The sequence below is a fragment of the Tenrec ecaudatus genome, chromosome 6 (genome assembly GCF_050624435.1).
Source record: "Tenrec ecaudatus isolate mTenEca1 chromosome 6, mTenEca1.hap1, whole genome shotgun sequence".
Lineage (NCBI taxonomy): Eukaryota > Metazoa > Chordata > Mammalia > Afrosoricida > Tenrecidae > Tenrec > Tenrec ecaudatus.
In genome coordinates this window covers 96,991,631-97,007,172 of record NC_134535.1, presented here as the reverse complement: position 1 = coordinate 97,007,172, position 15,542 = coordinate 96,991,631, and the positions used below count along the sequence as shown (strand labels likewise).

Here is a 15,542-nt window from a genome sequence, read left to right as displayed (position 1 = left end):
CAACTGACCTATCACCAAAATCCTCCTAACACCTACCTCCAATATCTACCTACTTTTCATCGATTTTCTTCCTAGTCCAAACTATTATCACCACTGGCCTAGATGCATAACTAAGCTACAGATTTTCTGTTAACTAGCAATAACTATCTCCATTCAGAAGTAATTGAGCCTCTTAAAAAATTAATCTTCCCCTTGCTTGAAGATAAACAAGTGGCCATCTAGCTCAGAAGCAACAAAGCCCACATGGAAGAACACACCAGCCTGTGTGATCACATGGTCCCGAAGGGATCAGTTATCAGGCATCAAAGAACAAAAAATCATGTCATTGGGTGCACACCTCTATGATACGATCCCCGAGGACAAACAGGTGCATAAGCAAATGTGGCGAAGAAAGCTGATGGTGCCCAGCTACCAAAAGAGATAGTGTCTGGGGTCTTAAAGGCTTGAAGGTGAACAAGCGGCCATCTAGCTCAGAAGCAACAAAGCCCACATGGAAGCAAAACCGCCTGTGAGATCACGAGGTGCCAAAGGGATCAGGTATAAGGCATCATAAAAAAAAAAATCTTACCATAGTGAAAGAAGGTGGAAGTGCAGAGTGGAGACCCAAGGCCCTTTTGTCGGCCACTGGAGATCCCCTCAAAGAGGGGTCTAGGGGAGGAGATGAGTCAGTCAGGGTGCAATGTAGCACCGATGAAGAATACAGCTTTCCCCCAGATCCTAAATGCTTCCTTCCCCCCAACTACCATGATCCGAATTCTACCTTGCAAGTCTGGATAGAGCAGAGGCTATACACTGATGCAGATAGGAGTTGGAGGCACAGGGAATCCAGGGCGGATGATCCCTTCAGGACCAGGGGTGTGCGGGGCAATACTGAGAGGGTAGAAGGTAAGTGGGTTGGAAAGAGGGAACTGATTACAAGGATCTACATGTGACCTCCTCCCTGGGGGAGGGACAACCGAAAAGGGGGTGAAGGGAAACGCCGGATAGGGAAAGATATGACAAAATAACAAACTATAAATAATCAAGGGCTCATGAAGGAGGGGGGAGTGGGGCGGGAGTGGAAAAAAAGAGGACATGATGCAAAGGGCTTAAGTGGAGAGCAAATGCTTTGAAAATGATTAGGGAAAAGAATGTACGGATGCGCTTTATACAATTGATGTATGTATATGTATGGATTGTGATAAGAGTTGTATGAGCCCCTAATAAAATGTTAAAAAAATTAATCTTCCCATATCATATATAATAAAATTCATACGTTAAAAGTGACTTATTTAAGTCAGGACTCTATTTCTGTATCATATTCTCATATTAACATGTAATTAATGCCTCCCTTGCATCTCTCTAGATGGTAAATTCTATAAATACAAGATCAACTTTGCATTTTTATTATATATACATAGGGCTAATGATGCCTATCCCATAAATATTCCCAGTAAACACTTGTAGAATAAATGAATAACAATATCATCGTTGAATAAATGAATAACAATATCATTTTATAATTTAAGACCTTACGTTGTATCAACCTGAGAAGAATCAAACAAATATAGTCAGTAAATTATTGGGTCTACATAGTAAGCAATGAAACAAAATTAAGTTTTTTGCTCCCCAACCCTTAAACTGAGATACCTAAATGAGTAATTTATAGGTAAGCCTTATGAAGTGATGAGAAAAGTCACACCCAATTAAAACAGCAGATCAATCATTCTGGGGCTTGTATCTGACAATGACATTTAGGACAATTTTGAGAAAAAGGCATGTCTATTTCCACCTCTCTCATGACTGGCCATATCCTTTGCAATCCTTTCTATCCTAACAAGTTTGCAATACTTGTGACTTCTGCTGTGGCCACTGGACTTTCTGCGTAGAGTGGAGCAGCGTGGGAGCAAGCAGCTGTGTAGAGTCTGCTTATCTGGAGTTGACAATCACCATGAGATCCTTCCAGAGCATGATCTCAGAGCCACCAAGGAATTTAAGACAATGGATCAGCCGAACATGTATTACTTTCCTGTTATATGAGATTTCACACTCTTGGGCAACAAATAGAAGGAAATATATTTTTTAAATCCTTGATTTTCACCTTTAGGAAATACATGATTTTTCTGTTTATGTCCAAAAATCAGATAGCCTCTATTAGAGCTAGATAAATGCTTTACTCTAAGCCTATGAAACACATATATTTTGAAAATGCAAGCAGTGATTTAATTTTTAATGTGCTGAACTGCCCAGAGATCACTAACATACAAATATAAACCTCTGTGTGGTCTTTAAAAGTGAAAGGGCATCAAGAATTCTCAGTGGGTTTGGCACTCTGCCTCACCTTTCAGAATTACTTACAGGGCAGTTCCAACAAAATACTCATCATATAAAATCTAAACTAATGTTAAAGAGACCTCCAACTCATTTGACTATTTAGCTCTATGTGGACAATAGATTGAATGACTTTGACTATTTATTTTTAGATAGTATGTAATGACTTAAGTACGTGGAATCAAATTTGGTTCAAAGTCAACATGGCAGCTTATTAGTTAAGCATGTTTCTAAGGGGAATAGATTAAGTGAGAGATTGATTGATTACTTGTTTTAGAGACCTTTCTTAAAAGATATTGACTGTCCTTAATCAAGCAACAATATTAACAACAGCTACCATTTGATTGTTTGCTAAATGCCAGTGTAATCCATGGTGAATTTGTTATATAAACTATCGTAATTTCTTATACCAGCACACTGAAACAAGAATGGTATTCAGAGGTTTGAGATGGTGAAACTGAAGTTATGGAACTTAAAACAATTCCTTCAAATTAACACTGTGGTCGATTGTGAAAGCCCTATCAACTCTGTTACAGTGGCTACTGATTTATTGATTGCAATTATGACCCAAGAAGTAAAACATAATTTTATAATACTCCATAGAAAATTAGAAATTAAGCAGAGAGAAGAATTATTAAAATCATCTTTTGTTCTACATTCAAAACACTTTTATACTAATTTAAATTAGGAAGTATAACAATAGAACTCTAATTTGTATGGAACATTAAAAAAAAGTCAAAAGAGGACTCTAAAGACAAAATTCCCCTGCCCAAAGTCAACTCTATTTTCACATGCAAAAACTTGCACAATGAACACATACACTGCTTTATCATATTTTTATGTATCTCGCTTTCAAAACCAGCCATCCTCCAGTTCCCACATGTTGCATTTAAACACTGCCACTACCATCTGTCCTTGGGAGATTGGAATGGCCACGCCCAGCAGCAGACACCTTCAAGGTGGCCTATCACCTTCCACTGCCTCCAGGTCCCCATCCCTGTATTCTTCACGCCCATCATGACACTTAACCATTCATCTTGGATCTCTCCAATGATCCTCTACCCGCTTCTGATGGTCTTGATCACAAACTGCTATTGGTAGTATAGAAAGAATACAGTCCTTCCCTTCCATCCTGGACCTCCTTTGGTCAGAATAGCTTCTGGTTCCCTTGCTCATGGGGTCCCTGCTCCCCCTCAGGGGAGAATGTGCTTTCTAGTCATCTCAGTCCCCGCCTACTCGTCACCACCTTGTCTAAGGACCCACTGGCGCCTGGCTGAGGGTAGCAAGAACAAAGCACTCTGTTACTTGATGATGAATGTAATAAATGCTTTCCTCTCCGGGAAAGGTTGGCAATCTTTCTTAAACTGATGCTGATTTGAGCCTCGTGGAGGCCTTGCTGAATCCATCACTGAAGTCCCTAAAGATAGAAGAAGTAAGACTCCCTGACAGCATCGCACAGAAAATTGGACACAATCTCACAGCATGAGAAAACACGCTGCGGAGTGGGTATAATGCTAAATAATAGTGGGACACTCTAGAGAGAGGATGAGTCATGGGAAGACACAATAAATGGTGCAGGCAAATTAAGGAGCGCAAGACTCATTGTGGGACAATTCAGGCAAAAGACAAGAAGTATAGGATGGAATTTACATGAGAAAAGTGTTGGCACAAAACAGGAATCTAATAAAACAGCCTGTTGGAAAGGTTGAAAATGTGAGACTGCTTATTAAAAAGTAAATTTAAAACCATTGACATCAATTTCAAAACATTTTATCTGAGTTCACACAAAACACAAAAATAAAGTTCTTATGAAAATATGTCCTTAAAAAAATTACATTCAATGAAGCACAAAGACGTCAAGAAGTCAAGTGAGTGGAAATCCTCACACACTTTTTCAAGACGTAACTGAAAAGAAATCATTTAAAGACCTAGTATGTCTGCTTAAATCCCCCAATTTTATAGTTTCCATTGAGGTAAGTTTTTAAAAACTGTAAAGAAATATTATAGAAAATGGAAATTAAGAAGCTGGAACAAATTATTCTTTCACCTTAGCAGAAAAAAACAAAATTATCCCTGTAAAACAGCAGATCTCAACCTGTGGGTCGAACCACCCTTTCACAGGGGTCATCAATTCATAACAGTAGCACAATTACAGTTGTGAAGTAGCAATGAAAATAATGTCACGGCCAGGGGGTCACCACAACCTGAGGCACTGTATTAAAGGGTCGGGGCGTGAAGGAGGTTGGGAACCACTGCCTAAGGAGGCTGAAACCAAAGCAGTCCGAATGTTCTATTAGCCAGAAAAGATAGCTCTAACTCAAAATAAACTACTAAGTAAGACTAATCATGTGACTGATTTTATTTCAGACAAATATTAAAAAATATCTTTTAATTCAATTCATTCATGGGAAAACACCTAACTCCCTAACAAAATTACAAAAAGTAGTGTTTGCAGCCAGAATGTGTAAGAATGAGCTCTGGGGTGTTAATTGCAAGGCTGGTACTTGTAAACCAACCACCAGACAATGCTCAGGAGGAAAATAAATCTGTCAGCTCCTGTAAGAGTCACAAAGCCTAGAAAACCCCAAAGAAGCTCGCTGTGAGGGGAGCTGACTGGAGAGCAGTGGGTTTGGGGGTAAATTCAATTCCTCTCTTCAGCATGAGGAACAACCAGGAATAATAGTAGAGTGCTTAGTTCCCTGTAACTAAATAGCCAAGGTCTGACCAGGACAGGGTCACACAGGAGAAGTTCATAAAGAGGTTTCTTGTGAAATGGGGAGAAAAGCAACGGGGAGAAAGACGAGATGGTTAGAAATAGATACAACTCTACTCTCTAAACATATTTTTCCAACATGAATTTCTTCACCATATCTACCATCCTTCTGTTTTCCCCCTACCATTTTTATATATTATGAGATAAAGCATGAAAGCTTTGAAGTTATGTTTGTCAGTTGCCTGTTCTGGGAGAAAACACTTCTCTGACCTCGGCTGTCACCATCACCTGCTGTTGGGTTGGCCTGTGACTCATTGCAGTCCCGTACACAATAGACCCAAATGCTACCCTGCCTTGTGTCATTCCTATGGTCACGGCCAGTTCCTATCTTGGGAATCCAGAGGGTTAATGTTCCAAAGGGGATCAACAGCCTTCTTCTTGGTCAATATTAGTCTAGGAACACTACCGAATTTGGAATCGAATCGGAGGAACATTCAAGTTTCCACTTACAGATAAGTGGGGGCTGCACATTGTGTGCACTGAACAGGAATTGACCCCTATCTCCCACGTGAACTGCAAGAATTCTACCCGTAAGTCGCCCCTGATGTCTTTCCCTGATCTTACGTCATGTACAATAAGCTCCCGAGCTCCATCCATTTTCCAAAAGTCACTCCCTCCTCCAATGAAATATTCAGTATTTTCCAACACTTTTATCTGTGTTCACCAGGTTCCCTTCCAACTCATTCAATTTCATTCAAGTACATGGGACAAAGGGTGCCATGAAGCAGTGGGGAGCAGGAAGGGGTGCACAATCCTGAAGAACACTTGGAGTGTACCAGCTGCTTTGAAGGGTGATTTTGATGTAGTGACAGATAAAGCTTCCATGCAAACAGCATTCTGCTCTCCCTCAAGCCAGCTGTGTGGTTAAACCCCCAAAATTAGGAACTGTTTTGATTGCCTTTTATTTGAGGTTGAGAGAAGGGAGTGACATGCCATTTGCATACAAGCTGCGTTTTCTCTCAACGCATCGGAACTCCAAAGAGGATAGGACAGCATATTCCATGCAGTGGACTTTGTTCATCCATCTAGACGCATGCCTGTCTGGAAACTGTTTTGTTGCTGTGAGGTGCTATCAAGCCGGTCAGGCTCAGAGTGAACCTACGTACAATAGAAGGAAATGTTACCCAGGTCTGTGCCGGTCTCACAACTGCTACGTCCGAGTCCATTTTGGCAGCCATGAGGCCAAGCTATATTGTGGAGGCTCTTTCTCCTTTTCACTGATCTTTCACTTTACGAGCTCGGCTGTAATCTGCAAGGTCTGCAGCTTCAAACCGCCAGCTGCCCCCCGGGATGGAGGAGGGTAGGGCTTTCATTCACAGGGGCAGTTCTACCCTGCCCTGTAGGGTCACTGAGCGTCGGCATTGACTCATATGGCCATTGAGTTTGGGTTTTTTTCCAAGGACACCAAGCATGGTGCTCTTTCCCAGGGACTGGTCTCTCCTGCTAACGTGTCCAAAGAACATGAGATGAAATCTCGCCAGTCACGCTTCTAAAGAACTTTCTTCCCAAATAGATGAGTGGTTCTTCTGGCAGTCCCTGGGTACTTTCAACATTCTTCACCATGCCATAATTCAAACGCATCGATTCTTCTGTGTTCTCCTTCATCACTGTCCATCTTTCACGTGTGTATGAAATAACTGAAAACCCCACGTCTCAAGTCAGGGGCACCTCTGTTCCCAAAGTGACATGCTGCCTCTTCCTGACACTAAGAGGTCTTGTGCAGCAGACAGGGTTGCTATGAGTCAGCACAGACTTGGTGGCACTGAGTTGGATTTGGGATTGGTCTGGCATATGTCCCCAATGCAATGTGTCATTTGATCTCTTCACTATGATTTCCATAAGCACTGACTGTAGATCCAGGGAAGATTAAATCTTCCGTGTCTTGTCTTCAATCTTGTCTCCTGTTATCAAGATGTTAACCCTTAGTCGAGTTTTGAGGGTTTTCATTTTCCTGACATGCTGACGACTGGAATTTTGTTTTGTTTTTTCTATTAGCAAGTGCTTCAATTCCTCCTTTCTTTCAGCAAAAAGATTGTCATATGCATATTGAAGGTCGCTCATAAGTCTTTCTCCAATCGTGATATCACATTGTCACTCATATAGTCGTTTCCTAGATTATCTGATCAGCATAGATGGAATGAGTAACGGGCAAAGAATAAAACCTTGACCCATAACTTTCCTGACTTTAAGCCACACCGTGTTCCCTGTCTCTGCTAACCACCTGTGCGTCCAAGTATGATTTTTCATGAGCACAATGAAGTGTATGTGGAGTCCCGTTCTTCTCAATGTTCTCCATAGGTGGTTCTGAAGCACACACTCAAACGCCTTCGCACTATACATGAAACACAAGGAAACATCTCTCCGGTATACTCTGCTTTCAACCAACATCCTTCTGAGGTGAAGAGAGATGTCTAGTCCGCTTCTGAATCTAGCTTGAATTTCAATAGTTCCCTATTGATGTTCTGCTACAACCATTTTTTAAAGCTATCTTCAAAAAAAAGTTTAATGCTAGTCTTCAAAATTATCTATACTTGCTTGGGTCTTCTTTCCTGTGAAGAAGCACAAATATGGATCTCTTCAAGTAGCTGTCATCTATACTTCTTGGCATAGACAAGTTAGCGCTTCCATACTGCATTAGCGTGTTGAAACATCTCGACTGTATCCCATCAATCCCTGGGGTTCGGCTTTGTGCTAAGGCCTCTGTGCAGCCGTACAGCTTCCTTCAGTGTCCCTCGTTCTTTATCACGTGCTGTCTTTTGAAGTGGTCCCATATTGACCACTTCTTTTTGGTACAGTGATTCTGTGTATTCCACCCATCGCCTTTTTATGCTTTCTGCAATATTCAATATTTTTCCCATAAAATCCTTCAATATTGCAACTATTGCTTTTCAATTTGAGTAGTTTCATTGAGATATAATTATCATTTCATACCATTCAATAGGTCCATCACATTCAATAGGTCAATCAATAGGTCCATCACATTCAATAGGTCAATTGGTCCATCATATTAAGGGGGGTTATGTAGTTATCAGCGCACCAATTTTGGAATGTTCACTTCCTTTTTGTGCTGTCTGCTAACTTCCCATTTCCCTCCCAATCTCCCCTTCAGCATCCCCAGGTGATTGTTAATCCAATTATCATCTTCCTCAATTGAAAATACGGTTTTGTTGTGTTTTTTTCAATAATAACCAAAGAAAAAAATGACTGATTGCTTCCCGCCCCCCCCCACCTGCACCCTCCCACCCCCATTTCAACTCAGTGTTCACCTGGCTTAGAGTCGTGGCTTAGGCAAGAAAATATCAAGTATATTACTGGATACTTTCATCAGTGAAGTAAAATATCCTTCCATTATAACAAGTTAATCACATTTTATTTTTGCTCTCCTATTATTAGTTTTAAAAGTTTCTGGTGGTCCAGTGAGTTAAGGATTCCACTGCTAACTGCAAAGCAGGTGGTTCTAATCCAGCAGCCACTCTGTGGTAGAAAGATGTGACTGTCAGTCCCCCTACAGGAGTTGACAATCTTAGAATCCCTGCCGAGCGATTCCACTCACTCCCGCTGTATTGCTGTGATGAGGAGTCAACTTGAGGGCACTGGGCTTGATTATTGATTTTTAATTGAAAGGAATTTTGAGTGGTTCAGTCTAAGCATTAGACTGTTCCACAAGCGAAAAATAAGATGTTTTGTTTCTGTAAAGATTTATATCCTCAGAAACCCCTATAGAACAGTTTTACTCTGTCTATAGGGTTGCTATGGGTTTGAATGGACTCAGTTGGTTTGACTTGGGTTATTATGAATTAGTCACTCCTATTTTATATTCCTCTTCCTTCCTTTTCCTCTGTTCTCTTTATCTTGATTAGTTCATTTAGTTTGTTCATGTATCGGCCGACCGTTCTGCAATTCCTCGAGGTTTTTTCTTGTTCTTTCTTTTTCAGCCAATCACTGGCCCAGTTAACCAGGTAGTTTCAATGCCCATCTAGTACTAACATTCGCCTAGTTGACCTTCCTTAAGAAAACATGAATAATAGCCCCTTTAAAAACCCTAACTTCATGTTTATTTGCCTGAGAAGAATGCCCAATAATGTCAAGACCCAACTATATGATTAAAACTGTATAGTTAAAATGAATTAAATTGGCTTTTTTAAAGAAGAGAGCTACCACATCAATATTTTCAATAAATTTTCCAAAAGAAGGTAATGGGATGATTCATAAAAAGAAAACTCATAATCTTTTTCCAGATAACAAGTGTCAAAAGAAAAGAAAAAACCCTCAAATCCATAATTCAACTAGTGTTAATAAGGAAATAAGTGTGCCTGAGTTACAAACATCTTCTACGTGAAGCGCTGAGTATAATTACCGTGGGCCCATGCTGCCTCATGATATTGCTAAGCTTTGCTTTGTTTATGCTACCCCATCCTCAGAAAGATCTAAGAAAAATCTAAAGGGCAGCTCATCCTTTCTAATTATGTAAAATGGCCATGACTCAAGGACTGCCAATGCTCCCAACATTTGCATATTCTGCCAATCATCGCTTAGTATTTTCACCTTTGAGCATGAATTCATTTCAGTTGATTCCAATGGGAATTGTTGAATCAGCCGAACAAGGACTACATCGTACAGTATTTTCCATTTACCACATAGCCCAAACAATATGAAAATGTAAAAGTTTACCATATTTTTTTAAGTTTGCCATGCTTTAAATGGGAAAAATTCTGAGTAATCCAACAGTTTTCTGGAATTAGAAACAGTTCCCTCTTCTTAAGAAAATAACACCAGATAAAAATTGTCCGTGAAATTATTAATTTAAATGAATATCAAATCTATAAAAATATTTACTGTTGCTCTGAAAGAGAAAAATTTTACCTTTTTTATTTAAAAACCTTAAGGATGTTTTTTAAATGGTATTATATATATTACTGGGTGGTTTTTTTCCCAACTAGAAAGGCATATTTGGAATAATTCAAAGAATCCTGATAGGCTCAAGCTAATTATACTAGAGACCTAATAAAATATTTTATTATATCTAGTTCATAAATTACTTATTGCTTATTTTTTTCAATTATGAAGAGCTCCCAATTTATTGGGAGAGTGTTATCTAGATTGCCTTTTCTAGCCCTGACGACATCTCTGTTACGGTAACCAAGAAGCATTAAGGGCTGATGATCACCTGGAAGAAGCATCCCACAGGAAATGTCAGTGGAGCGCCACCGCTGAAGGAAGCAGCTGTGGTAATAATACCAGACTAGTTACAAGGAGCTGGATATCAAAGAAGTCCTGAATATCTAACTCTTCCAAGATATTACTATTACTCTGTTCCATTTGTTCCCAACTCCTCCTTTGAGTATATTCCCACACGCCCCTGGGTTCTGCAGCTTGCTGGAACATCCCACAGAAACTCATGAAACTTGGAAGAAATAGCTCATGTGGTAGAGGGTACTGACACTTCCAAATCCGAGCGACAGGGAGAGAGAAGCCAAATGCAGGGTCCAGAGCCAGAAGAAACAGAGGCCTGGCCTTCTGGGTGAGCTGCTGAGTGCAGAACTGTATGGTGGCACCACTGTATTGTGTATCCAAAGAGAACAAAAGGTTGTGTGGCCTGGTTCATACCTGATTCTAAGGTAGAGTCTTACAGATGCCAGCAAGGAAACAAAGAATGTGGCTTGGTTCACACCCTCTGCTACAAAGTGGCTGCCATCTAGCCTATGCTGACTCTCAGTGCCACGCTGTGGGTTTCAGAGTGTCATTATGGCAGTAGAATGCCCAGTCTTTCTCCTGCGGAGCTGGCAGTGATTTCACACTCCTGACCATGCGGACCACAGCCCAATGCACAACCACGCAAACACTCGGACTCCCTACCCTCTACTGCAGTCAGGTCTCAACCACATCCTAAATGGGACCTCAGCTGCAGGCATATAAAGTCCAGAATTGTAACATATCACACAAGGAATTATGGCTAGAATTATGGCTGGAATCTAAAGAGCCCTAGTTATGCAGTGGTTAAGTAGTCAGAGGCTAAATGAAAGGTCGGCAGTTCAAACCCACCAGCTGCTCCACAAGGAAAGAGAGTGCTTTTGCTCCCATAAAGCTTAGAGCCTTTGTCTAATAGTTCCACTCGGTCACTATGAAAACGGGCTCAACAGCAGGAAGGATTCTTAGCAGGAACTCTGCAGAGCAGAAAGCATGAAGAGAGACGCCCAGTCTTGACTGGAATGTCAATAAAGGACTCCAATTGGCAGGAGCATGGAATGCCAGGAATTGGGAGTACTGGCCAAGGAAGCTCAAAAGCCAACCCAGCCCCAAGCCCTTAGTATGTGGAACTAACAAAGCCAACTGGGAAGTCTCCCACTGAAAAGGGTGGGGGGAGGAGGGAGGAAGAGGGGCAGAATGATACTGACATTCTGATCTACTAATCCTGAGGGGTAGTAGAGCCAACCGAATAAGAACAATCAATCAATCAATCAAAATCACCGACATGTTCACCAGGTGACACTGCTTTCAACAGCAGGGACCTGAAACTCAATTGCCTCCTGCATTTGAGCAGCCTGAGAAAGCTTTAGTAAGGAAGTCAGAATCCAATAGAATCTCCAACCTCCTAAGGCAGGTGGGAAAGTTTGGAAAACTGTGTGCCTTATCTGAGAAAGTAGCACGAAAACTATACAGTCCTTCTTCCTTTCCAAGCTTGGCAAGGATAGAAAAGCGTGGTGATGGCTGTTCACCCCAATAACACCAGATGTGAACTGCCTGACCCATTAACATTGGCTTAGTTCCCCAAATCTTTTAAATGGGCAGACCCATCAGATACCATTTCTCAACATTAGCCGGTTGACATTTCTTTTGTTTGTTTGGTTTTTCCCCTAAAAATTCACGGCCATCGAGTCCACGAGGACTCAAAGCGGCCCCCTGTGGGGTTCTGAGACTGTAACTGTTTATGGGAGTAGAAATCCAGTCTTTCTCCCAGAAGCTGATGGTGGTTTCGAACTATCAACCGTGAGAATCGCAGTCCCACTCATAACCATTACACCACTAGGACTCTATTTTGGCCTAATGTAAAGTATATATAACATAAAATGTGCCATTTTAACTATTGCTAAACTTACATTTTAATGGCATTAATTAGCTTCAGAAAGTTCTGCAATGATTTCCATAATTTTTTTATTTCTCCAAACAAAAATTCTTTAGCAGTAATTACCATTTCTCCTCCTTGAAGGCCTTTATAATTTCTAATCTATCTTTCATGTGGTTATTCTAGATATCTATGAGAGGAATAATAACATAAGGAATTAAATAAAAAAGGATTGCTATCAAGGTTTCAGTTAGTGCATGTTTAAGTTGGTTTATTCTATACTAGATTATATTCAGTTGGTTAATTCCATACAAAACCATTTACATATGTCTATGAGCTTCAGTGGATGGCTGTGATTGAGTTCTCTCAATAATATATTAATCTCATGAAGGAGCTTTAAAAAAATTTCATTCCAAACAGTAGCTTCCGAGATCTGCTGGGTCAGTTCAATTCAAGGCAAAAAGATCAGCTCTGAAAATGGTAACTGATTTTGGCATTCGAAAGGGTTAATGTCAATAGATTTTCTTGAAGGACAATAATGGGGGGTTATTGACAAAAGTTTTAAGAAATTGTATCAGCGTAATGCTGAGAAAGAAATTGGGACAATTTACACCAAGGAACTCTTTTTTCCATCACTTCTCATTCTGTCCTTGGAGCATTTTGTTGGGAAGCCTACCCAACCCACCCTACCCCCTGATTTTTCCTCTCTAGACATTGACCAATCCTCAAAATGCAGAGAATATTTAAAAGAAACAACCAGTGTCCCTCAGAGAAGCCAAGACTGCCATTTGGACGTGGTATAATTCTAATTGCACAGAATTCCTCGGGGTGGGTTGGTAATGTCAGTGGGTGCTGCAAAGTCAGTCCCGGAGAACCTATGTATACCAACAGCCCACCCGACACCATCATCACAATTGTTATGTTTGAGCCTGTTGTCGCCTGTCACAGGGATGGAAACTGTGACTTCAGAAGTATATCTATTTCAATGGAAGGTATGGTGAGAAACAGCAGCTTCACATTGTGATAGTTTTTATAAAGGTTTCTTTTATTTTATAGCCATACTCTGGATTGCTACAGTATTTGCCTTGTGTGTCTGGCTTATTTTCACTTAAATTATTTTCAAGGTTTAATCATATGCTGCCACTGTATATATTTTATTCAGGGGAGCATAAATATATTTGAATCATAAACTTTCAATTTCTTAGTTATGTGAAGACAAACTAATGCTTTTTTCTTGAAAGATAGTTTCTGCAAAAGTTTTCACAAAAACATGCAGTGATATATATTTTTAATCCAGTCAAACAGAAGGAGTAAGGATTCATAAATGCATTTTACATGAGAAGTTGTAGGCATGGCACCAAACATACCAAGTGGAAAGTTTGATACAAGGAATTAGAGAAAGACACCTTGGCCACCTCCAATGTTAGTGCCAGAAGTTAACCGATTTGCATAATTTTGATATATGCCAAGGATTAGTGAAAAAAATTGACTTCAAAATTTCTCAGATTATTTAGCATTGCAGTAAGCTCTTGAATTGTCCTAATATTCTTTCTAGAGCTCCTGAGTTTATAAACAATTAATTAAATACTAATAATCAAGACAAAACAAGGCAGGAAGATGAAAGATGATGACAGGAAAAGTTTGCTTTTTGCTTTATTGGAAACTGGAGAAAATAAGATTATCCCATGAAATTGAAATATGACTAAAGAACTGAAGGATTCAGTTATTAGAGGCTGCCTTTTCTTACCATTTACCTACTTATCACCTTCTCTACAGACCTATTTTGTAGTGAAGAGATTATTCTTAAGATCTCAATAATCAAAAATGCACTTATCAAAGACATAGCATAAATGGAGTGCTACATATTATATAGTCCTTATCCAAAAGAATAAAGTCTCTTTTTTCAAAAATGACTTGATATAAGAATGAATAGTACAGCCGAAAGGAAAACTCATTTTCTTGCACAAGTCTGCCCATTTCATCTTGTGAATAATTTTTAACATGGCATATGACAAATGAAATGGAAATGATCCTTAACCAGGATGTCAAAATCACTTTTTGGAAGAAAACACTCACGTAAGATTTTTAAATCCACCATTGGTCTTAAACCCTATTCTTTAAAGCACTGAAATAGAAATGGACTGAGGTGTTAGCAGTTCATGGTCAAAATTAAAGAATACTTACATTATTGGCTTTTCCAGGTGACTTCCCTGGGAACCAACAATCTCCCCCAGTGTACAAAACACTTGTCCCAGAAAGTCCTAGAATAGATAAAAGGGTTAAAGCTCAATCCCAAACCAGGGTCACACAAAATGTTCTGTGTACCGGTAAGTGTGATACACACAATACACATTGTGTTCACTTTTTCTTCAATTTTACAATAATGAATTTCCTAGCTCCCAAAAAGTAAATAGCTCGAGATATATGAACTCTGGCCTGTGATTTTCCCATGGATTTTCACAGTTGGGGCGTTCTTAATCATAGAGAGACTCTTATTTTGAAATTTCTGGCAGTGCGTGTCTCCAGAGAACAGGCCGTGACAGTCCACAGCACTGGCAATCCTTGCAGAGAAGTGTTGGCGTACAAGAGCAGCAAAACAGGGCTCAGAGACATGCTGCCCAGTGTCCATTCCAGCACAACCACGCACTACTCTGAGTGTGTGCAACTATACAAAGGCTGCAGGATTTCATCTCTCCACTGTAGGAGCACTTCTTTCCTAGGTTCAGTAAGTTATTCAAGGAATAGCTGGATCAAGATAGAGAAGCTGTTATCAAGGCAAAGCTATCTCATGCATTACAATAGAACCTTGCCTCCTAGAACTGATTTTCTGGAGAGAGATCACCAGACTATTCTTCCAAGGCACCTGGGGCTGAACTTGGGTTAACCTTTCAGTGAGCACCTGAGCATGTTAATCACTGACACCACAAATGGATAAATAGTTATTCGAATATATTTAATTCCTAAAAAATGGTGTTAACAATATAAAACACTCTCACATTCATTAGCATGAATCTTATTTCAGTGATTCTTATTTCCAAGACGGAGAATGAGAGGTCTGTGACTAATATTGCATTTCACATGTAAAGAAACACATAATCTTAGGAGTTGATTTTGCACATTCTAAGTGAAAGAGTTGACATTAACTCATAAGTACTGACTTTAGATTCAGATACTGCTAAGCGTTTCAATACCATAAATACAATGCAGCTGCACAGGCTCACAAAATGAGGGCTCAGGACCATTTTGTTATGCAGATCAAATGAACATGAACGCGTTTGAAGGTGACATAGATGCACGCCCCTGCTTCCATGGGATTCAAAGAACACCTTGGTCCTAAAGGTGAAGCTGGAAGTAAACCATCCCAGAAAACCCCCGTAAGCGAATGGAGAGGGGCTG

General features: G+C 40.1%; 1 protein-coding gene across 1 annotated transcript in view; it reads right to left on the bottom strand.

Annotated features, from left to right (window-relative positions):
- The window catches only part of CPNE8 (copine 8), a 271,745-nt gene that overhangs the window by 145,994 nt on the left and 110,209 nt on the right, over positions 1 to 15,542 (bottom strand). Inside the window, exon 6 of the mRNA XM_075551890.1 lies at positions 14,331 to 14,407. Within this exon, the coding sequence (XP_075408005.1) occupies positions 14,331 to 14,407 (77 nt within the window). The remainder of the gene's footprint in view (positions 1 to 14,330; positions 14,408 to 15,542) is intronic.